The sequence below is a fragment of the Myripristis murdjan genome, chromosome 15 (genome assembly GCF_902150065.1).
Source record: "Myripristis murdjan chromosome 15, fMyrMur1.1, whole genome shotgun sequence".
Lineage (NCBI taxonomy): Eukaryota > Metazoa > Chordata > Actinopteri > Holocentriformes > Holocentridae > Myripristis > Myripristis murdjan.
Window position 1 is genome coordinate 10,032,897 of NC_043994.1, and position 23,790 is coordinate 10,056,686.

At 43.4% G+C, this 23,790-nt stretch overlaps 1 protein-coding gene across 1 annotated transcript in view; it reads left to right on the top strand.

Annotated features, from left to right (window-relative positions):
• The first annotated feature begins 4,767 nt into the window (after positions 1–4,767).
• The window catches only part of LOC115372809 (contactin-associated protein-like 4), a 96,356-nt gene continuing 77,333 nt past the window's right edge, over positions 4,768–23,790 (top strand). The window contains exon 1 of the mRNA XM_030070948.1: positions 4,768–4,885. Coding sequence (XP_029926808.1) covers positions 4,795–4,885 — 91 coding nt within the window. The 5' untranslated portion in view covers positions 4,768–4,794. The remainder of the gene's footprint in view (positions 4,886–23,790) is intronic.

The following is a 23,790-nucleotide window of genomic DNA, read 5'->3' on the forward strand; positions in this document are numbered from 1 at the left end:
TTGTCACCTCACTTCCTGACACACCACACTGTTATTTACACGACCAGTAGAGGTTGCTTAACTTTAAAACATACAAAGGACCTGTGGGGTCATTTTTGGGTGAAGGACAGTCTTGCATTTTGACAAAGAAGCATAAACTGACCTCAGGACTTGGACTTAAGTATATGGTGAAGCATGGTGAAGACCGAGCATAGAACTAGGGTTCCTATGTCAAGACTTAGACTACAAGGGATAGAACCCAAACGCACGACTCCAACAAGGGTTAAACTTAAGTCTTTTAATAAGGAAAAGTAACAACTTAAATATCAATACAAAGTAGCAACCAAAATCACTCTGAACGAGGAATACAAACAAAGGCAAGAAAAAAGTGTCAAAGAAACAAGAGAACAAAACTATGACAAAACAAAGTAGCAAAGTAAATACAAAACCTGACTTGACGTGACGTGACGTGACGTGACAAGGAACATGAACGTGGCAGGACAAAGCAGGACGAAACAAGACGAAGCAGGACCAGACAAGACGAAGCAGGACGAACTCGCACAGGACAAAGGGAAACACGGACTATATATACACACAAGGTAATGGGGAACAGGTGGACACAATCAGGGCGTGGCAGACAATCAACCAGGGGAACACAAAACAAAACAAAACAAAAATCTCCAGGGCAGAAGTCTATGGACGAGGCGGAGCTCTGGCGGGCAACCAGGGCGCAAGGAACCATGGACGAGGCGGCGCTCTGGCGGACGGCCAGGGCGCAGGGAACCATGGACGAGGCGGCGCTCTGGCGGACGGCCAGGGCGCAGGGAACCATGGACGAGGCGGCGCTCTGGCGGACGGCCAGGGCGCAGGGAACCATGGACGAGGCGGCGCTCTGGCGGACGGCCAGGGCGCAGGGAACCATGGACGAGGCGGCGCTCTGGCGGACGGCCAGGGCGCAGGGAACCATGGAGGGGATGACACTCTGGCGGACGGCCAGAGTGCTGGCGGTCAAGGCGGACCCACCCTGGATGGCTGCAGCGTGGTTGGGACCACACTGCAGAGCGACCATAACTTCCTGCAGAGCAGACTTGGGGCCGCCAGGCAGCGGAAGCAGCAGGGTGAACTCTGGACCGCCGGACAGCGGCAACGTGGACTCGGGACCGCCGGGCAGCGGCGACGTGGACTCGGGACCGCCGGGCAGCGGCGACGTGGACTCGGGACCGCCGGGCAGCGGCGACGTGGACTCGGGACCGCCGGGCAGCGGCGACGGCAATGTGGACTCGGGGCCGCCGGGCAGCGGCGACGGCAACGTCCACTCCAGGCCGCCGGGCAGCGGCAACGTCCACTCCAGGCCGCCGGGCAGCGGCAACGTCCACTCCAGGCCGCCGGGCAGCGGCAACGTCCACTCCAGGAACTTGGACAGGGACTGGGGCCGGGACAGCCAGTCGGGCTCGAGGTACTGTGACTGTGACATGGACTGGGGCAGTGGGTCCGGCTTGGGGAACTGTGACAGGAACCTGGGCAGCCAGTCTGGTACGGGGAACTGGGACAAGGGCAGTGGCTGGAACACCCAGTCCGGTTCGGGGCACTGGGGGAGGAACCAAGACCGGGTCCGGTACAGCCGGTCGGGCTCGGCAAACTGTGACATGGACTGGGGCAATGGGTCCAGTTCGGGAAACTGGGACTGGTGCGGCTTGAGGTTCTGTGACTGTGACATGGACTGGGACAGCCGGTCCGGTTCGGGGAACTGGGACTGGTGCCGGGGAAGCTGATCCAGCACGGGGGACTGTGACCGGGACCGGGGCAGCCAGTCTGGACCTGGGAACTGGGACTGGGGCAGCCACTTGGGTTCGAGGTACTGTGACAGTGACATGAACCGGAGCAACCTGTCTGACCCTGGGAACTGGGACTGGGGCAGCCAGTCTGGTTCTGGGAACAGGGACAGGTACTGCTCGGCTGCTAAGGCTAGTAGCTGGGCTTGCCAGTCCACAGAGGCTAGTAGCTGGGCCTGCTAGGCCGCTAGGGCTGCTATGGCTGGTAGCTTGGCTGCTTGGACTAATAGCTAGGCTGCTGGGACTGGTAGCTGGGCTAGCTAGGCTGCTTGGACTGCTATGAGTAGTAGCTGGGCTAGCTAGGTTGCTAGGGCTGCTATGGCTGGTAGCTGGGCAAGCTAGGCTGCTAGCTGGGATAGTTAGGCTGCTAGGGCTGCTATGGCTGGTAGCTTGGCTGCTTGGGCTGGTAGCTAGGCTAGCTTGGCTGCTTGGGCTGGTAGCTAGGCTAGCTAGGCTGCTATGGCTGGTAGCTTGGCTGCTTGGACTGGTAGCTAGGCTAGCTAGGCTGCTATGGCTGGTGGCTTGACTCACTTGGCTGCTGGGGCTCGTGGCTTGACTCACTTGGTTGCTGGGGCTCGTGGCTTGACTCACTTGGTTGCTGGGGCTCGTGGCTTGACTCACTTGGTTGCTGGGGCTCGTGGCTTGACTCACTTGGTTGCTGGGGCTCGTGGCTTGACACACTGGGCTGCTTGGGCTCCGGGCTAAGCTTGCCAGGGTGCCGAGGCTGATGGCTGGGCTGCGACTAGCACGCTGTAGACCCACAAGCCGGCGCCTGGCCAGCTGGTGGCTACGAGGGCCCCCAAAGGCCAGTCGGGTTCCCTGAAATGGGCTCTGGAACGGAGCAGCAGGACAGGCAACAGGGAGCTGCTGTGGCACATGAGACTGGGGTGCAGGTCGGGAGGACATATCAGTCCACAGCCTCTGACAAAACATAAAGACTTCAGCTGGTGTCATTTCCTGCTTGTCCATTCTGTCAGCTGTTCTGAGTCGGCTGGGTTCTGGCTGGCGAGTTCGTTCTGTCAAGACTTAGACTACAAGGGATAGAACCCAAACGCACGACTCCAACAAGGGTTAAACTTAAGTCTTTTAATAAGGAAAAGTAACAACTTAAATATCAATACAAAGTAGCAACCAAAATCACTCTGAACGAGGAATACAAACAAAGGCAAGAAAAAAGTGTCAAAGAAACAAGAGAACAAAACTATGACAAAACAAAGTAGCAAAGTAAATACAAAACCTGACTTGACGTGACGTGACGTGACGTGACAAGGAACATGAACGTGGCAGGACAAAGCAGGACGAAACAAGACGAAGCAGGACCAGACAAGACGAAGCAGGACGAACTCGCACAGGACAAAGGGAAACACGGACTATATATACACACAAGGTAATGGGGAACAGGTGGACACAATCAGGGCGTGGCAGACAATCAACCAGGGGAACACAATAGGAAGAACAAGTTACCTGACACAAGAGGGAAGTGGGGTTTCAAAATAAAACAGGAAGTCACGAGACAAGACACAAGAACAAAACAAAACATAATTTTCATGGCATGACATCCTATGCATAACTATAATTCTGTTTTACACAGGCTTTGCCCTTTAAGGAGGCCCTGTTGGCTTAGGGGACAAAGCCAAATTACTTCAACCCCTACTGTGGCACTGGCATGTCAGCAACACGCCATATGACCAGCCTGATTGATTGAGAATCATCATGCAACAGGTCAGCCATTAGATAACACTAGGTAAAGCAGGGGGTGGGCAGACCAACGCTGTGTTCCTGCTAGCTCTGTCAGGAGCCGGGCAGCCAGCTGTGAGGACGAGGTTGGAAGCCTTTGCATGTGAACATGGCCCTCTCCACCGCCAGTCTGCCCAAATGGACATATCAGACAGTCGGGGGGGCGTGGGGGGGCAGCATCAAAAGGGCCTGCCAAGACATTCCTCTGCCTCAGACATTCACTGGAAATCGTCTCTTTTTTCACCCTGTCACCGGGGAGGTGGTGGGAGCGTGCGGTGTGAACGCTGCTGATGCAAGGCTGGGGCTTGGGAAGAGGATTCAGCTGATTTCTGCTTCTTTCTTGTGAAGAATAGACTGAGACAGATAGACAGAGACAGACAGAGGCTGTTGTCATCGGCGTCTTTCAGGTGTGACATCGGTCATCCTGACTCTTGGGGATGGGAGGGCAGGCAGTAGGAGATTAAAGACACAGACGGAAGGGCACTGGAGGGCCACCACTGCATTTTGCCAACTCCAACTGCAGCTCTGGGCACTGGTCATCCTCCCGTTTAGGGTGGGAGGACTGGCTGAGGAGGGGCGGGAGTATGGCTGTAAAAGGGGAGAAACTGTGACAGCAGTGGGAATTAATGCTATGATTAGAATACTTATTTTGATACAGTGAGTCTTTTATTTGGTTAATTTATGCAGAATTACAGTGACAATAGTCTGTTTTATATTTTTCTTGGGACCTCCCCGCTGACCACCAGACCTCGACCACTGAATTAGCCAGTGACAAACAGGCTATGACCAGCAGCCTGAAGTCTAATGGGACTTAATGTAACTCTTTCTAAAGCATCTTTGGAGCAGAACTGTATTAGCGTGCAGTGGGATTTTATTCAAGGATGCTGGGGAGAGCAATGGGTCCTCAAACCATTTTAATGACCATAGAACCTTTGCTGTGTGGTGACAGTAGTGAAAGCTTCTCTCTCTCTCTCTCACTCTCTCTCACACACACACACTCTCTCTCTCCCTCTCCTTCTCTCTCTCTTATCCCTCTCACTCTGCAGAGTGCAGCCGAACAGAGAGCAGCCTCCTGCTTCTGTCGTTGGAGTAAGGGCAGGCGAATGGTGGTGAGCGCTGCGGACGCTGAACTGAGACGCACAAAATTCATAGGGGACACAGAGTGGAGAGGAGAGGAGGAGAGGAGAGGCAGACAGTCTCCCTCCAATGCCAGGCGGGCTTGGCTGCAGCACCTTTCCGTTTCACCATGGATATTTGGAGTAAAAGACTTCAATTCTGGGGAATTATTGCACAGATCACCCTGCTACTTTTCAGCTCGTACGGGTCAACTGGAGAAGGTAAGCACTGTGCTCTTTTATTATAGGAGTCTGTCCAGGACTGGTGCAGGGTGGTGGACCTGCTGCTGAGTGTGCCTCATTCTACTTTCATCTCAAATGGAACAAAAAAGTGAAGTCCATTTTATATACCAATTTCACGCACAAAGACAATTTTGAAAAGTTGCTGGTGTGATCATTTTATTTAAGGAAAAGTATTTTCTCTGATTTGTGTGACCTAACTTATAGTTTCCACATTATGCTGCCAGTAAAACTTGTTATGTCTTTTTGAAAAGCACAACTTGCCTTTTTCTGGGTATTTTTAGGGGACACTACACTGCATCCATAAATCTTTCATCTTCAACAGGGCAATGGAAGTAGAGGTTACTGGCTCAAATTGAGGGTGGGGAAAGTGAATGACCTTTGAGTAAGGCACTGAACCCCTAACTGCTCAGAAACCTACAGTAAAAGTCTGTACATGCATCAGGAAGCTTACAGATTTGAATGTGTGGAACAGCGTGAATGTGAAGCAGGAGGCTCATTTGTATTATACAGAGTTTTTAATTTGATCATAACTTGATATTGATATTGTGATGGTACTGTAAGGATGAGTATTGGTGCTTTCATAAAATATTTACACAAAAAAAGTTTTTGGCTAAACAATCTTTAGGAATGTGAATATGATGACCAAGCAGGTAAAGACAAATAATAGACAGTCACTCTCTACAACAGTCTCACAAGTTCAGAAAATTCCCTCCCTTTACTGTAGTGTAGCCTTTAAAACCAGGAAAAGATTTATGTCATATGACAATATGTAATTTCATACCACAGTGTCAATATATTTATATTGGCCAGCGCTACTGCTGCTTCCGGCAGAAATGCATTCAGTGTCACACATACAAAAAACAAATGACCAGACATTGAATCCACAGTATCCAGCAGCCTCTGCTTCACTAGGTGTGGAGGAAGCAAATCTTGATTTGTTTTGTCAACTTAATTTCTTCCCTGTCATCTTGATTTTTCCTTTCATTATATTTTAAGAAGTTTTTTCTTTCATCATTTTCTGCGTTTCCACATATATTCATGTTAATTTTGGGCCATTTTTTAGCATTACCTGTCCACATATACTAAACCTAGCACTGCTTGTGGTATACTACAGCTTGGAATAGCAGCTCCATATGTGTGAAAACTGATTTATTGGTGAATGGTCTGCTTCCCATAATAAGACCGTGAAGAAACAGCCCATAACCATCTCTCCAATGGAGCCGAATGTATGTGTCAGCCCATATATTGTTCATGGTCCACTGGAAATCCTGATCATTCATTGTGTTAAGGAAATGCCAACAGAGGGATTATGCAATCACTCTCAAAATCCTGCTCATCTATCTATCTATCTATCTATCTATCTATCTATCTATCTATCTATCTATCTATCTATCTGTCTGTCTGTCTCTCAAGTGTTCAGTGCAGTGTGTTACTTGTGACTATACTGAGGATTTGATTTAACTTCTGTCTTCATACTCTGTCTGTCACTTTATGTGCGGCTATAAAGTAACCTGATATTGAGGTGTTTGGCTCCACTGGCTTTGAGTGTTGCTATGCTACATGGTTTCCCCTATTCTGTGAATGTTGGATTGCTGGGTGCCAGGGTCTTTATTTCTGCTTTAATGGCCTCTTAATGTGCTAATGGCTTCGTGTTGCCTGCTAATTCTTGTATAGTTTTTCTATTTTTTTTTCTGTCATATTGTGCTTTTGTGTGTTTTATTTTACTGTTTTTATAAGCCATCAACCTGCCAGGGGCTGCAGGTGAAAATGAGCCTGTATGGCTAAATCTGGCATATTTCCATGATGGACTCAAGTGCTCATCTTGATTAATATGCATTGTTCCTTCTTAAATAAGCAAACATAAAAAACAATATAAAGATGTATTAAATCATTTGAGAAGGTAAAATGCCACAGAGAGATTCAGGGCAGGTAGGGCAAGGATGGACAGATAAATAGATAGATATTACCACATCAGGCTTGCATTCATCCTGTTTATATTCCCCTTGACAGCCAGCAGATGTTGAAAAGAGATGCCTTGATGTTGCATGCTGTGAGAGATTCAAATGAAACAAACAAGATAAAGAGATTTTATTGCCCAGAAGGAAACAAGTTGGGCTCAGACGAGTGCCTGTCAGACAGCATAAGCCAAAGAGAAAGAAAATGCAACTCCCTCTCAAATCAATAAATTTATCTTCAAAGCTTTTTTTCCCGTAGAGAGCATGCTTACAGTACATCATCCACTAAATAATCTCCCATGCCCCCAGAGCCACGGGCAAGGTCCAGCTAAAGCTCTTTGTCAGGGTGAATAAAGCAGGTAAAACCATCCTGAGAGGGCAGATATTTGTGTTTCTACAATGAATCACACCATTGTAATTACAGAATAGGAGATTTAGGTGGCCTCGTGCTTGGAGAGACCGTCCTGCAATAAGATGGCCACAGGTTTGACCCTCACTGCCCCCCATTTATAGAAACGCTGTTTATCCATTATATACATGTGTGCATGTGTTTGTGTATCTCTTCATTTTACAGGCCACTTAACAAAATCCACTTGTACAATGGATTTCAGCAGCCATTACTACCTATAATCAATAATAGATTCAAGCATTTATTACTAATGACTGATTCTCACTTGTAACTGTACAATTACTTAGTAACGCTATATTACTCACAATCACCATCACCATCATCATCATCATCATGTTTCTCTCTCTATCTCTCTCCCTCTCAATTTGCAATTTCAGTTCAGTTCAACTGGGCTTTATTGGCATGAAATACACATGTACTTATTTCAAAAGCACATACAGTATACAACATAAATTCATGTTAAAAGATAGTGACAAAACAAATGAAACAGGAGACTCTAATGATGTCGAAACTTCTAAACTCAACAGTTTATCCAGTTACAAATTAGATACATCAATCGGAGCATCTCTCTCTCTCTCTCTCTCTCTCTCTCTCTCTCTCTCTCGGTGTGGTTTCACCAGTTCTCTATGGAACTGTTATCTCTTTTCTCAGCTGATTTAGAGGCAGTGGAGTGTGTGTTCTAATCATAGCCTAATGGCAGATAATACCGGTGCACTCCTACCCTGTGTATGTGTGTGTGTGTATGTGTGTGTGTGTGTGTCTGTGCATGTGTGAACGTGTGCGCACTCAGATAAGGAGCAAATAGCCACATGTGGGCATGATGTGAGGAGGGTAAGGGAATGTTAAACAGCACCCTGGTTGTGTATGTGTGTATGTTGATACATAGCGCCCAAAGCTCTCTCTCTGTGTGTGTGTGTGTGTGTGTGTGTGTGTGTGTGTGTGTGTGTGTGTGTGTGCGCATGTTCAGATAAGGAATGACTCACCACTCAGTCGCCAAGGAGAGAAGTTCTCAAGTTAAAGCTAATGTGTCAATAGGTGAGAGAGAGAAAGAGAGAGAGAGAAAGAGGGAGAGAGAGAGCAAGAAGGTTAGAAGTAGCATGAAACAGAGGGAGAGAGAGTCAGCTGGTTTTGTCCCAGAGCTGTTTAGGAGTCGAAGATGTTGGCTGATGATGGATGCTGAGGAGTAAATTTGGGCGTGTTTGATTACTCAGCAAGAAGCTAAATGGTAGCTAAAGGCAGCTTTTTAAATATTAGTTTACACAGAGAAGAAATGCTGAGCATGTATGCTATGTTTCAGCCACAGACTCTGTCTCTTTCATTCAGTGAAGCTGCCCACTGAGCAGCTCCAACAAGACCACACAGTCTCAAAAAAGTTTGTGAAACGAGGCCAGGCTCTTAAACACAGATTAAGTGCTGACATGACTAATGTGAAGATTTCATTCCTCCAAAGGATTATGTCACAATGTCACAACTGTGTAAAAATGCCTAAGTTTAGTTAAGCAAAACAACTCCACTGCCTCTAAAGGTGAGGTTTAGGCACCAAAATAGATTTAGGTTCATTTTAGGTTAAAATTGTGGCCAGTTAAATAAGAAAACCTCGGCTCAGAATGGAAATTTCCCCCTATGTTGTAAAATGTCTTTGTATGAGCTGGGAATTGAACCTGGAAGTTGAAGGCAAATCTATATGCTTGTCTGCTGGTGCTACTTCAATGTCAAACTACTGCCCGTCTCCTCTGTGTAATCCTTTGGTGGCAGGGAAACATATTTCACTTTCACTTTTCATGCATGGAGAACGATACTTGCATTTTAAGACATCATGTTCATTTCATGAAATTTCATGAGACTGGGCTGACTGAGGCAGCTGTGGGTAAATGGCTTGGTCAAGAGCACCTTGAGGAGTACCTTGAGAGCGACCACTGAGGGAGGACAGACCTCTTTCATTTTAACCCACTCACACTCTGCTGTTTCTCTGCTCACCACACCAGCCCTGCCGAGGTGACCACAGAAACAGTGTCTCATACTGACAAGCTTCTGAAGTGTCTTCTTCTCTGTCAGCACCAGAGGCGCTGTACTGTGCGCTGACCTCCCTTTGTGTGTGTGTGTGTGTGTGTGTGTATGTGTGTGCATGTGTGTGCAAACAGATGATACCCATTCTCAGATTCCTACACTGGTTTCCAGTGAGCCAAAGAATTGATTTTAAAATGTTGCTGCTACTATTTAAACCACTGAATAGTTTTAGGGCCCAAATACATATCTGACTTGCTTTCACACTACGAACCCTCATGAAGTCTCAGGTCTCTGCAGGAGTGGTCTACTAACTGTTTGCAAAGTCAAAACAAAACCGCATTTAGCTGTTATGCTGCTCACCGTTGAAACAAACTTTCTGCAACTTGGAAAAACGCACCAAATCTAAATACTTTTAAACCCCAGTTTAAAAAGTTAACGTCTTCTAGTGCCTTCTCTTATGCTGATGCAATATGGCAAAAGCTGAAAGTTATGCTGTGAACTGTGGTATGCTTTTAACTAGACAGAGCTTTTACTTGCACTTTGACTTTATCATTCCTATGCACATTTTATTTTACTTCACATTTTACTTATTTTAATTATTGTATTTGTTGCAGTTTTGCCTCCATGCTTTTAATTGTCCTTTTATGCCTCATGTAAAGCACCTTGCATTGCTCTTGTGTATGAAATGAGCTATACACATAAACTTGCCTTGCCTAGTCTGCGCAGAGACATCAGGGCTTGTTTCCCTCCCTTCAGAAGATGCTGTTTGCTGTCATTCAATTTTGTACAGTGTGAAAAACAATCAAGCTATAGATAATCATCGCAGTAAATGTGGAGCCTCTGTTTGCCTTTGTCAGACGCTTCTGTTATATCAGTATTGCATTGTTGAGTGTTTGCATATGGTACTACTTGCTGTCAGTCACCTGACAGGCTCAGAAAGAAACAGAAGGAAACACTCCCTCAAAAACATCTCACCTTACACACATTATTGTCACATCCATGCCCACTGTGGGATGTCTTTATGGACGAGAACTATCAAGTTTGGTAAGTTACTATCAACCTAGGTTAGACACTGCATAAACTGCATATAGCATGCTTTACAAAAGGACTGGTAAAAAGTAAACTAGCCCAAACAGTCGAGTAGAAATGTGCCATAACTCAAAATGACACTGGTATTCTCCTTTAAGTTGCTATCTGCTTGATATTATTGAGTGTGTTTGATTTACTTGATCATACTTTGATCATTCAAGCTATGAAGACTGCAAGCTAATGTTTGGTTCATTATTCAGGAGGTGCTGACAGCTTGGTGATGTCTTCAGTCAGGAAGTGTGTCCTTTTCCTCTACTCCAGACTCAGATGGAGATTTATTTGAATAAATAATCTGCTGGGAATTGAGTTGATGTTAAATTGCACCCCGCTGCCCATTTTATCAGGAGCGCAGCCCGTCTCATCAGAATTTACTACTTTTCAATGAGCTGGTTGTCTGTATTGAGAGGAACATAAACCTCTGAATATAATTCAATTGGTGTGAATATGTGCCGCAGTTCCCTGCAAAACCCACTGTCCTTTATGATTCATGAGAGGGCGGAGTTTGCAAGAACCAAGATGAGGAAAGGGAGAGGAAGCAAAGGAGAAATCCCCTCATAATTCTTCTTTGGTGACATTTATGAAAATGCGTATTGGAGAAGGCGAGCCATGAATGAGATGTGATGAAGTCAAGGTTACATAATGGTAGCAGGGCCGGCTGCTGTGAACTTGGCACCGTCAGTCATGAATCTGGATTTATTAACCCAGGGACAAGTAGTTAAGTGATAAAACTGACAGAGGGCTGCAGTCCATCCATCTGAGTTTGTGACGCATTGATATTCGCTCAAGGCCAGTCCCACTGGAGCTCAGGCTCCCTAAACACATACTCATTCATCAAATGGCCCTGTCATCACCTTAGATGACTTGCTGTAGGTCCAAAAACCTGTCCCACTTTGCTAAGGTCATGGTACTCTGTCACTCTCCAGTGACAGAGAGGCAGTGGGCGCTGGTTAGTATTTAATGAAAACACTCATGCCTGCCAGAGCTGCAGGGTGGTGGAGTGAGCAGAGAGGCTGCCCTTCATCTAGAGGACCAGGGTCCACACCCTCATGGTGGCAAGCCTCCTCAAGCTACAAGTGTCCTTAAGCAAGAGGCTGGATACCTACCAACTCCAGGGCTGCTGTTATGTAGCTCACGACTTAAGTTAAATATGAATAAATTGACGAGATAGCCTCCAGTATAGACATTAAAACATTAAATAAGACCAGGCAGTTGTTAGTGCACATAGCTACTGGTTTGCAATATAAACTTATTACATCAGTAATTTTCTCCAGTAATGTGTATATGGGACTTAACAGGCATTGCCTGTCCTGGTATAATCCATTTACTTTATGCAGCAAATGGATGCAGGTAACAGAAATATCTATCCAAGTTATTACACTAATCTGTGGAATACTTAGTTCTGATTGGTTAAATCAGTGTTCTACCGTCTGATATTTCTGAATAACCATCAACATTTAGAATAAGTGTACATTGCCTTAAGCAGGCATGTTGTATTCTTTATATAATTTATATTCAGCCATGGTGTATTTGGTATATTTTCCACATTCTGCAGAGAAAGTCCAGTCCATTTACTACTGTTAATGAAGCTAGCTAACATACACTGGAGCTGAAAAGTGTTTGCAACATGGATATCACTTTTAATTCATGGGAGAAAATATATCTTTGATTCGTATGTGGAGGAAAAGAAAAGCGTAAGATAACAACAAGGACAGCAAGAAGGAAGGCAGACTGTGACTATAAGGTGTAGTAGGCTAGCTTTTGCTGAAATGTTACCCTAACCCTAACCCTTAACCTCCATTAATTTAAATTTTTCACATGATGACCACAGCAAAAAATCATTCCAATTCTTTTAATAAGGCTCTTGAAAGTGTAACTTGTATGTCATCCATCCAGTATTATTAGAAATGGTATTTCTATTGAGTTTTAACACCGGAGTCTACGGCACTCGCATGTCCAAATTCCCTGCATGACGCCAGTTAACCGAACATGGCACCGAGATGAACAAGGCAAATTGCAACACGGTCATTGTCACACTTCTGTTTGTCCTTGTTGTATCTTTTGGTCGACTGGTGTGAGAATTTTATCAACTCCTCCTTGAATCAGGACCAATGGATCCATTAAACTTTGTAGAACAACCATTTTTTAAAGTTTCATGGAAATCTGTTGAGAACTTTTTGAGATATCCTGCTCACTAACAGACAGACAGGCACAGCCATTACATAACCTCCACCACCTCCTTGCCAGAGGTAATAAGCAGGATAATGTACAGCCTGCTGGTCATTGTCACAAAATAAACCCCTTCAGGGCAATACAAGACCTTGTCACCCTGTCAGGGTTTATTTTGCACTAATGATTGGCTGACTATACATTATCCCATACATGGTGCATTGAAAATTCTACAGAAAACCTCTAAATCTGAGATTCTGCATTATTCCAGAATCGAATGTGAGTTTTTTGAGAGCTTCTGGGCCTAATTTAACAAAAGATCCCCATACCGGAGCTGTCTGAATATTCCTTTTGACTGTAAATGGCCATCTGTTCCCTCTTACACCCAGGCCTTGTTGCTGCCACAAGAGATAATTAGATCAAATCCTGCCTCTCAGTAAATATGCACAAAGAGGTAACGGCATAGGTTGTACAGACTGTACCTGACATTGAGCACCGCAAGACAAAGCTGAGTCAAAGCCAAAAGTTTAAGATGAAACAGAGATAGGCGCCTGATGAGCAGTTTAATGAATATGTCAGTGGGATGGGAGAGGTAGCAGAGAATGAAATTCACTGATGCCAGTACATTTCTGAAATTTTCTCCTGCTTCCACTTATTGTCCCCTAATGATTGAAGCCTGGGGATGGGACTATGGGTTGGGCTACATCCATCCATTTGTTCATCCGTCCGTCCATCTGTCCATCCATCCATCTGCAACAGGCAATTTCTCAGCCTTTGTTGGCCCAGTTCTTTGAATATAAAGCTGACTGGGCCACAGCAGCGCCATCGCGAGGCTAATAGAGCCCTAAACTTCAAACTCAATATTTCAGACACTGCTTGGCCACGTTTGATGAACCTTTGGAGAATGATTCATTTTTTGATATCAAGTATCCGCAAAATAAAACTGATTCATCTACCACAGTCTCTAAGCTTCAAACACATCTCACACACACACACACACACACACACACACACACACACACAAACCCCCAGGGTGACTGGGGGTCTACATCATCATTGCTGACCTCTTTTGTATTCTGCTCTGTTTCTGCTCAAGGACATTTCAGCAGGGTAGAGGTTTGAGGTCATGGGGCTTGAACCCAGGTCTTCCACTTGAAGGAACGCCTCATTACACACAGTACCACCCTGCTCCCCTTCTGGCTACATATGCTACTATAGCAGCTACAGGTCTGCTGGGTGTTGTTTAGCTTTTATTCGCTGTCCTCTGTAGTTACTGTAATGCCAAACTGTGCTTTACTCTGTCTGAATGCCTTCAGTTTGTGTGCAGAGGATTCTGCATTAGTTTAAATATTAATGTGTGCCCAAAAGTAATGCAAGTGTCACTTTGAGAGGCCATTTTCTTTCAAATCCTTGTTCCCACTGGTCATTAACATCAGACTGGTTGGTTAAACACAGACACAGACTGTAATTCCCTAACCCAGTGCTTCAATCCTCCCCCTCTCCTGTGCCAGCCCTATATTAGCATCAGTGCTTTACTATCAACTGGTCTATCTATCCATCTATCTATCTATCTATCTATCTATCTACACACACACACACACATACACACATATAAACTAGTCTATAAACTAGTCTGCCTGTCTTCAGTTGTGGTAATACGCAGCAGGCTGGTCTGGACAGATTTGAGAGACTGTCCCGTGGCTGATAGGCCAGAGGTTTTATCAGTGAAACAGGCGCTGTGTTCATCAACAGCAAGGTGCTGAACCCCAACCTGTGCATTTATCCACAAAACTGAGCGGGTCAGGACACACACCCCACTGTAAATGTCCACTGATAACACTCCCAATCATACAAGCCCCAAAAATGTTGGACACTTTATGGGTATGGAATGGGTGTCAAGAAATTCAGTGATAGATGCTTATACAAAACATTTCCACTGAACTCTATCTAGCCTCTACTACCATAAAAGATGTGTTTATTTATTGAGTTTCTGAAAATGAATTGTTAAAATGTTACTCTTCCAACTCTGGAGACTTTATTCAAGCAGCAGACTTTGTTCACTGCTGCTTGATTTGTGTTGTCTCTGTGCTCAGAAAGAGATGCACCATAAATGATGGGAAAACTGGATCAGTTTCTCCACCATTATGATTTTATTTTGTCTGTAGTGAAACAGGTGGAAGTTGGTCTGGGATGTTTCATGAGCAGATGTTAATCAAACACACCACTGACATTCTATTTGTAAAGGCTCTCAGGAAATTTGCAAGGGTGGGAAGGAGATGTCACATTCAAGTCAACTTCATGCAAATTTCAAAAGTCTGTCCTCATACAAACAAATAGGAGGGTGTGACCGATGCTGCCAGTGGATTCACCATCAGGCTTGCCTAAACTCTTGCTAGACCCCTCCTAGGTAGCGACGCGTAAAAGGCAGAGTTTCACCAGAGCTCCATCTCCATACGATTCTTGCTCAAAGGCAGCGAGGTGGTAGCTGTTGAGTGTCAAACAACAAATCACACAAAATGAAAACATCATCTTAAATCACAACATTACTCCACATCCAGAGACTTAAACAATATGGGCTTAAAACACGAGCATGTATTTGCATCAAGATTTTCTTTCATTCTTTTTTGTTATTCATTTTGTTATATTTGTGTTCATCTCCAGCATAACAATAAATAAAAAATATGCATTATCGTATTCATGTAAAATTCATGGCTTCTGGCGTTGTCTTCGTCGGTTCCCATTCCTCCAGCTTGTAAACAAATGCACATGGTCCAGACTGTTTTAGAATGAACTTGATCGTTTAGGTTGGCAGCCCCATGAAGCAGCAAGACACAACTGTTTTTTTGTTTTTGTTTTTTGTTTTTTTCAAGTTTGAAGGACGTCATCACCCAGAAATCATGTATTGTGAGTCTGTAAACTGAGAACTCATCTGCTTGAACATTGTATGATTTAGCGATTTATCACCCTCCATACATCAAGAACACTATTGGAATTAATAACCAAAATTAATTTGTGCAAACAGGCCAGATCTACTCATTAATTAGTTAATTAGTGGGGATGGGACACTTTACTCTGTTGGAGTCCCACTTTGAAATTTACAGCAAAACGATGGGTGGATTATGTAAAAAATCTTGCTTAGTGCAGTTTTAAACTGTAAATCTGTCAAGAGTCAAAATAGTGAAAACAAGTGGGAGCTCTGTATTTGCATAATGAAGACACTGTATCTTCATCTTCAGCATGCCTTATTTGTTGTATTCCCATGTCCAAAATCAGTAGCTTTTCATCACTGCTGCCATGATCCAATTTCCCAATAGAGATCTTTTTTTTTATTTTATCTTATCTTGCCATATTAAATCTTATTTTATCTTCCCTTGTCTGTTGTTTGGTGTGAAGACTTCACATCTCTCCCTCTGAACAGCTGAAAGGCCTCTTCAGTCGCTCAGAGCCAGATACAAGAGGATTTTCAAATATTGCACACAATTACATGCTCTCACAACTACGACCTAAGATCTGAGGATCTTTAATTAAGAACGTGAAATCCGTCTGAGCACAGCCATAGGTGGAAAAACACTGAGGTAATTAAACATCAATGCTATCGTAATTCAATTTCTTCTCACCAAGAATATGAAAAAAAAAAAAAAAAACATGCAAACAGTGATGGGTTACTCAGCCTCTTCCTACTGCACTGAGATTTGAGTGGTGTAACCTAATTCACTTCAACTCCAATTACATAAATCCACAAAATAATAGAAGTCCTGCACCTGAGGATTTCTCAGAGACATTGCTTCAGCAAAGACAGAACCTTGTTGCACAAGACGAGACAACTTAATGAAATAGAGTTGTCTTTTCTACACCCATTCCTTCAAATTCTAGTACATGTGTTGCATTGTGTTGCCATCAGCATTGCCTCAGTGTGACTTGTTTGCTCCAGAGAGTTGTTTTGAAAGAGGAGCGGTGGGAAACTATAGTCATCAATATGCATAAATAGAGTATAGCGTTATATATTCATGAAAATGTATTTCTTTTACACAAGTGGATACACCAGAAAATGGCAAATATCAATTTTATTTCGGCGCACTAAGATGAACATGCATATTAGCCATCAAGAATTGTACATGAGAGATTTTTCAGATTGGAAGTTTCTCTTGGATGCGATGCAAATGCAATGTGTGAAGCAGCTTTCATTGCATTTAAAGGATCTCTCAGTGGCTGATGTCCAGCGTAGTGGACTTTGGGGTGATAGAAAGCCAAATCTGGGTGTGAAAAAGAGGCAGCAGTGTTGCATAAATTTAAGGACTAAGGAGACTGTCCTTCAAACCGAGAACGTGGGTTCAGTCCCCTGTGTCAGCAGGCATCCGCCCCTCTGCAAAGTGTTGGAGCATGAACCTGAAACCCTGCCAGTTCCAGGGGCGCCGTTCTGTAGCTTAGGCTGCGCTCTGACAGAGCAGCAGGAGCAGGCAGGTATAAAGCTGAATTTCCCCAACAGGACATAATAGAGTAACCCTGGAAGATGCAGAAGTTGATTACCTGTGGAGAACTTCTGAACAGGTGCTTATATTTTAACACCTCCTCAGGGCAATGGCTGTAAAGCAAACCCATAATGAAGTATGAGTAGAGCTCCGATGTTGGCGGCAAAAAGCAGTGGTCAGGCATGACTGCCCCCACCCACCCACACACACACACACACATACACACACACACACTGAATCTCTCTGAAGTTTATGCAAAATTTAAGTTACTGCAGTGCTGGTGGTGGCAAAGTGCAGTGTAAGTAGCTGTGTGTTGTCCACAGCCTGGCTCGTACAGTGAGTGTGTAAAAAGGCGGCGTGGTCTCTGTAGCCTGGCTGTTACAGAGACCAGCTGGCCTCAGGATGGAGGAAACATGTTGCTCTCCTGTGGTTTTGCAACAGAATAAGTAAGGAGGTGCAGTATACTCCACTGCCCTTGTTTTTTTTCATGTGCAATATTCTATAGTTACTTATATTGGTGCAATGCAGTGTTTTCAACATTTTACCCCTCTGTGTCATGTTCATTTCAGTGTCTTACCTCTGAAAAGTATTAGTTTTGCCATGTGATTGGATTTAACTACTACATCCTATAGTGCCCTTTTATGTGGCCATTATTTTAATTGGACCTGTGTGCTTGGTATTGTTCTTTCTAAGATAAATTTGGAGAGTTTGGTTTCAAAATGAGATATCTACCACTTGGCAAATGAGAGAGCTGCTCTTACAAATTGAATGTGGTCATGAAAATAAACTGCTCCCTTGAACATCATTATCTATTAGATACAAGCAATCTTGAACCCACTGCAAACACAGTAGCATGTCAGGAGATGCACTCGCATGTGTCTTGAAACACTTCATTTATTGGTTCATATTGTCAATCATTAGGTTAGCTGGTGGAATTTGCTGATGCTTTATTATATAGGTTTCCCTCAGGACCGTTAGTGGTAGTCTAGCCAGCAGTATCCCCTCTCAGTCTGAGTTAAGGATAACATTATAATTCACAGTGAATGTTCTCTCGATTGTGCTCTCATTACAGCAGTGGTTGAACTCAAACCAAGGGAGCCATTTGGTCCTTGGCTGCCTTTTAAAACCGTTATTTATTTAGGGAAGGTTTGCTGTGCTTGTATGCTTGTATTTTTCAGCAAGATTCTGCTTTACAGTCACAGATACATATGAACACATGGAAGCAGCCCAGCACAACTATGATCTTTGCCTGTCGGCCACTCCACTGAAGCAGTGCCTTGCTCAAAGGAATAGCAACAGCAGCTGTTGAAGGAGGGAACTGCTATATAGCTCTGCCACCATGCTTGTTTCAGCTCTCTGTCTTTGTCGATGTGATGAATTTTAACAAGGCAGATTTGGAGTAAAAGGTGTTTAAATACCCCTTTGAATATTTTCTCTATTTGGTGATTGTGCACTGTTTATTTGTTGATCATATGTAGCTCAGTCACCAGGAAAGTCATTGGCATTTAACATTTATGCAAACCAAGGATACGTTGAAAGCGAGCGAAAATAGGACTTTGCTTCTGTGGACTGGGGTGCAAGTCTCGCCTCAAGCAAGAGCCGTGTTCATTGTTGCTAACTAGCTAACATTATCAAATGTTAACTAATGTTTCATAGTGTTAACCATGACCTTTTCCTAACCTTAACCATGATGATGAACATTTTCATAACCTTAACCACATGGTTTTGGTGGCTAAAGTATTGCCTGTAAGTCTAAATGTTATTGTGTGACTGGGTTATTGTGTCCATTCCTGCCTATAGACATTTAGTGAAAAAACAAAACAAAACCAATCAGATGAGATCATTGATTGTGTTATATCATTTCAAAGACACCAAGCTTAACGTGTGTCCAATTGTGGTTTATGCAAATGTGTCCTGTTTAGATGTATAATGAGCTTTTGTGTGGCATTTTCGGATGGGAGAAGCTTCAGAAAGCTGGCATCAAAGGAAATGCCACCATATGACTGGCAGTTGGGTGGCTTGGAAAATAAGCAGCAAGAATTTCTCTCATTGCTAGCAGGTAAATCAGGGAGCTGCTGATCCTCACAGTTCAGTGGCTGTACAGCCGGAGATGCCTGCTGAAAGACGGGCAGGACGTCCAGAGTGTTAGGCTTGAAGCACAGGAAAAACTGGACCCACAAGGCGGAATGCGGTAAAAAGGAACACAGTTTAATAAGGGACTTGTGGGACAAAAACAAGAACAAAAGGACACGAGGGATCCACCAGCGAGGCTGGACGAGGCAGGCAGGGCAAGGAGGAGCAGGCAGGGCACGGAGAGGCAGGCAGGGCACGGAGAGGCAGGGTCTGAGGAAAACAGGGAAATCCAACTATCACAAAATACGCAGGAGATGCAATAGCAAACGCTAGGCATGGAAGGGCGCAAGGGAGTAATTTTGTCTAGAGCGCCAACACAGGTAAAGCCGGCACTGCGTGAGTGGAACAGGTGAGGGAGGTGAGCCTGCCACGCCCAGCCTACAAAGCAAAAGGACAACACAAAAGGGAGGGGAAAACAGAGGAAAAAACACACACAGACAGGGACAGGAGGAGGCGGCACCTAACACAGAGCAGAGAGGAGGGAGCAAAGGCTGCTGTTGTGAGATACTGCCGGCCAAATGCATTCCTCCCGACTTTTTTATTCAAATTATCATCATCAGCCAAACTGATTTCCAAAAATAGTCTAACTACTTGCCTAAAGATTCTTAGCCCAACATAAATTCTCAATCAGACTAGTATGCCAGTACAACTTTGTCCACTCACACAGCTACACTATATCACAGCAAAAACATCACTGCAAATTTTAAAGGTGGACCTTTTACTCAACTGACAAGAAATAAGAAAAAAAAAAAAAAAAAACATGCTCACAATGAGAGCCATGTAGTCTCAACCATCAAATTTCTTGCTTGTTGGATGGTTTTTGTACGTTGAGTCTAAACAGGCCTCACCTCTGTTGACCCTAAAAAGTTTTAAATAGTACACCTTTGGCTCAGAAAGTGTTAAAAAGAATGCTGCCAGTGTTTATGCAAGTCCACACCAAACTTATTAACACTGGAAATGTGTTGTATAGCTGTAAAACCATAATTAATATGAACATGAATTTACAGTACTGTGGTACCTAACCAGTCTCTACATGGTAGGAAGGGCACCAGTGATCTGTTTTTGGTTTTGTGTGTTTCAAGCTGCATCAATTCAGCAAAATGAGGTGTAAATGGAAGCAGAGGATTAACACTCCCCTCTCAGGAAACTGTCCACCGGTCTGTAAATGAATAAATAGCATTTTCAGGCCAGCACCAGTTATGGCCAGTTGTGTGGCATCTCTGGCACACAGCGTCCCAACAGTGACTCATCTCCTGCGCCCACTGAGACCCACACAGATATACAGTACAGACAGCTGACTGATGCCTCCCAGCTAAACCTCGGTCTGCATCCACTTCCATTTTCAAAGAACGTGAAGAAACTGAATTAACATATGGCGAGGAAAGATGACATAAGATAATAAAACTTAAGATGTGTTGCTTTTTTTTCCTCATTCCTCTCAGAGTACACAGGTCTTGACAAGTGGGAGGGAACTTTGGCTGCTTAATTATCTCAGTTATTGTTTTCTCACCCATGGCAGTGCTTAGACAGCTTTCGTGATCTTAATTAAAGATCCTTAGATCCTGGCTCCTATTATTATGATTGTTATTGCAATAAGAGGTAACTGCTTGCAATATCTGAAAATCCTGTAGTATCTGTCCCTGAGCTATGGAGGAAGCTTTCCAGCGACCCAGTGGGACAAACTGTGGTATAATATAGAGAAGCATAAATGAGTATATAGCCTTCACAACAGACAACAGGACAGATAGGATAAGAGTAGATAAAGCTTAGGTGGGAATTTAGAAATTGGGTCTTTGCAGCAGCAAATAGTAAAAAAAATATAGAGTAAAGTAAAAGAAACTGTAAAAAAAAAAAAAAAAAAAAATCATAATATATAGAATATAGCATATGGGGTTATAAAAAAACATGCAGTTATTTAAATGAGTGAGTTGACAGGTCTTGGAGCGGGTCAACATGTAAATCTCAAAGAGAAGAAAAATCTGCATATCAAAAATAGCTCCATCTACGTTTTTTTTTTTTTTTTTTTTTTTCTTATTTGTGACTTATTTAAAGATGACATGTTTTCAACAGGATCTTTGTTACAACAAATTCATACAAACAGTACTTGTCATAGGTAGATCGTCTATGTATGTATGCTGTGGGGGTGGATCGCAAACAGACTCTGCATACTGTACGAAGACATAAATAGAAAAATACCAAAAAAAAAAAAAACATGAAAAGGATAGGGATCAATTGCCAAGTCAAAAGTACTACAATACATAAATGATAAAAAGGCCTATATATACAGTGCCACAACAATCCAGTCAGTACACGATTGAAAATATCATTTTAACCAGCATTACACAACTTTGAAGTATATACTCAATAGTAAAATATAGGCTAGGCTCAGTGGATCAAGGGAATTATTTAAAAGCCATAAAAGTATACGCACACTAGTAAAGAAAGCAGTGCTCATATAGGAAGAGATAAATGTCTTTTGCTCAGTCCTGTTTTCTGTCAGTATCTACAAGGTATCTAGTTTATATTATTGATATTATATGTTACTAGCACAGATAAATTACACTTTTCCCATCATATGTGACTTTAAAACAATTGACCAATAGTGCAATGTCTAAAGGTACAGTGGTTGTACATGAGCACAAGCACCACACCTGCACTTGCCTTCTGGTTCTGTATGCTGTCTTTAAAGGGATTGTGTTTTTTTCAACCAGATTTAACCACCATATGTTACATGTAATGTGCACTACATGATGTTTGGTGGGCATCTTTACACATTTGTTGGGAGCCTCTGTAACCCTCGGGGTAAGTTTGGGTCAGAACCTACAACCACGCCATGCAATGCCTTTTTACAGTTTTCTCAAAATCATTTCCCAGTGGTGAGTGCTGCAAAAAGCATGTCACATTCTGGGTATCATCTTTAACTTTCTTTTTAGTCAAACAGTGCGCCTGACCTTTGGTTTTTAAACCTCCTGTATCCATTCTACAGGATAGATCCGTTCTGTAAATCTCGGCATAAAGATCTCTGATTGTTTCACAAAATCTGTATTCTTGTTCAAGATAAGATGAATCTTACTAAAATGACTCCTCCAGGAGAAAGGAATTGTAAACCCAGGAAAAAATTGTTCAGTATTATTCTCTAATTTTCATGATCCACCAATATTTGAGCATTTCTTAAAGTATCTAACTGTAATAAAATGGAGTTTAAGGGGCTGCATTTTCTTCAGTAATACACCTGAGCAGGGCTGGTTGGGTTTTAGTTCCCGTTGTAGAGTAACAGCTCTGCGCCCTGGTAAGACCAACAACTGTCCAGCAAAGTGAAAATATCCCACATGTTGAAAATGAAATAACTATGACCCTTATGCCTAAAATACACCGGGCATGGATGCGATGCTTCACTTAGGCAGGGCGGAGCAGGTCTTTTTACCTGCCACTCAAACTGAATCTTCATGTCAACCGTGTTTTTCTCCTTTGGAGACCACAGAGGAGCTAGCTGCATGGCTGCATGAAAAAGAAATAGACCAGCGCAAGCATAGAAATGCGTAGGGTGAAGCCTGCAGTCAGTTTTGCAGCTCCAGTTGATTATAATGGACCCACTTTGCTGCAGCACACACACTGCATCCGTGCCTGGTGTCATTACCAGTGCTACAACAATATGTTACCAAATATAATCATAGCAAACACTGCTATAGAGTTCAATTGTTAAAAATTTGTCCTGCAGTAGTAGAGTCAATGAGAGAAAGTCCACCACTAACCATCTCAGACTGAAGCATTTTGCTAGACCTCACCTCAAAATTGTGGATTTATATCGAGGAACAGCACAGAATCGGCATGCCATGCAAACAAACTAACACTCAGTTTTACTGCGTTGGAGGAATAATAACTGCAGGCTTGTCACCCAGGGATGACAATGAAAATCATTTTAACAAGAAATTACATATTTCAGTTTATCATCCCTTTTAAGTAATTAGATGAAAACACACCCTGGCTAAAAATGAATTTCAGTCAGCTGTTTTTCTATACAAATCTGCCTTGGCATCATATGTTATCACAATATAGAGGAAGCTGGTGCTGTTTTTATCATATGCAGTAGAGAATATGTTGTGCAAATACTTGTGAAATTCAAGTAGACCTTTCTCACTGCCATTCCAAATCAGAAACAAAAAGCATCCTGTATACTTTTTCATTCTCAAATGAACCAACACAGACAAGAGGCAAAAGTCCACTGCCCCCTCATGTGCCACCTTCCTGTAAATAGGGATCATTGTGAAAATCTCCACTATATCCACTATATCTTGTGCTATCATGGCACCCGAGAAGAAATGCAAAATGCCTTATAACCCACCCAAGTAGGGAATGTTCATGTATAGGCTTAATTTCGAATAAGAGCTATTTTTGGTGTGCATATTTTTTTTCTTTACTGGCATATTGTTTTCACTCTGGCATCCACTGAATATGATGTAGGTAGGCCTGCTGTACCCCCTCAGTCCAGCCTGAAGTCATTTACATCAGCTTCGTAAGTATACCCAAACAAACAACTTGTCACCACTTCCAGCCAAACAACATATCAACTCTTTTTCTTCTAAAAAGTTCTGCTTAATATAAGATTCACTTATATTTAAGGAAAAAAGGTTGAAAGGCTGTTTGTGTATCAGAGCA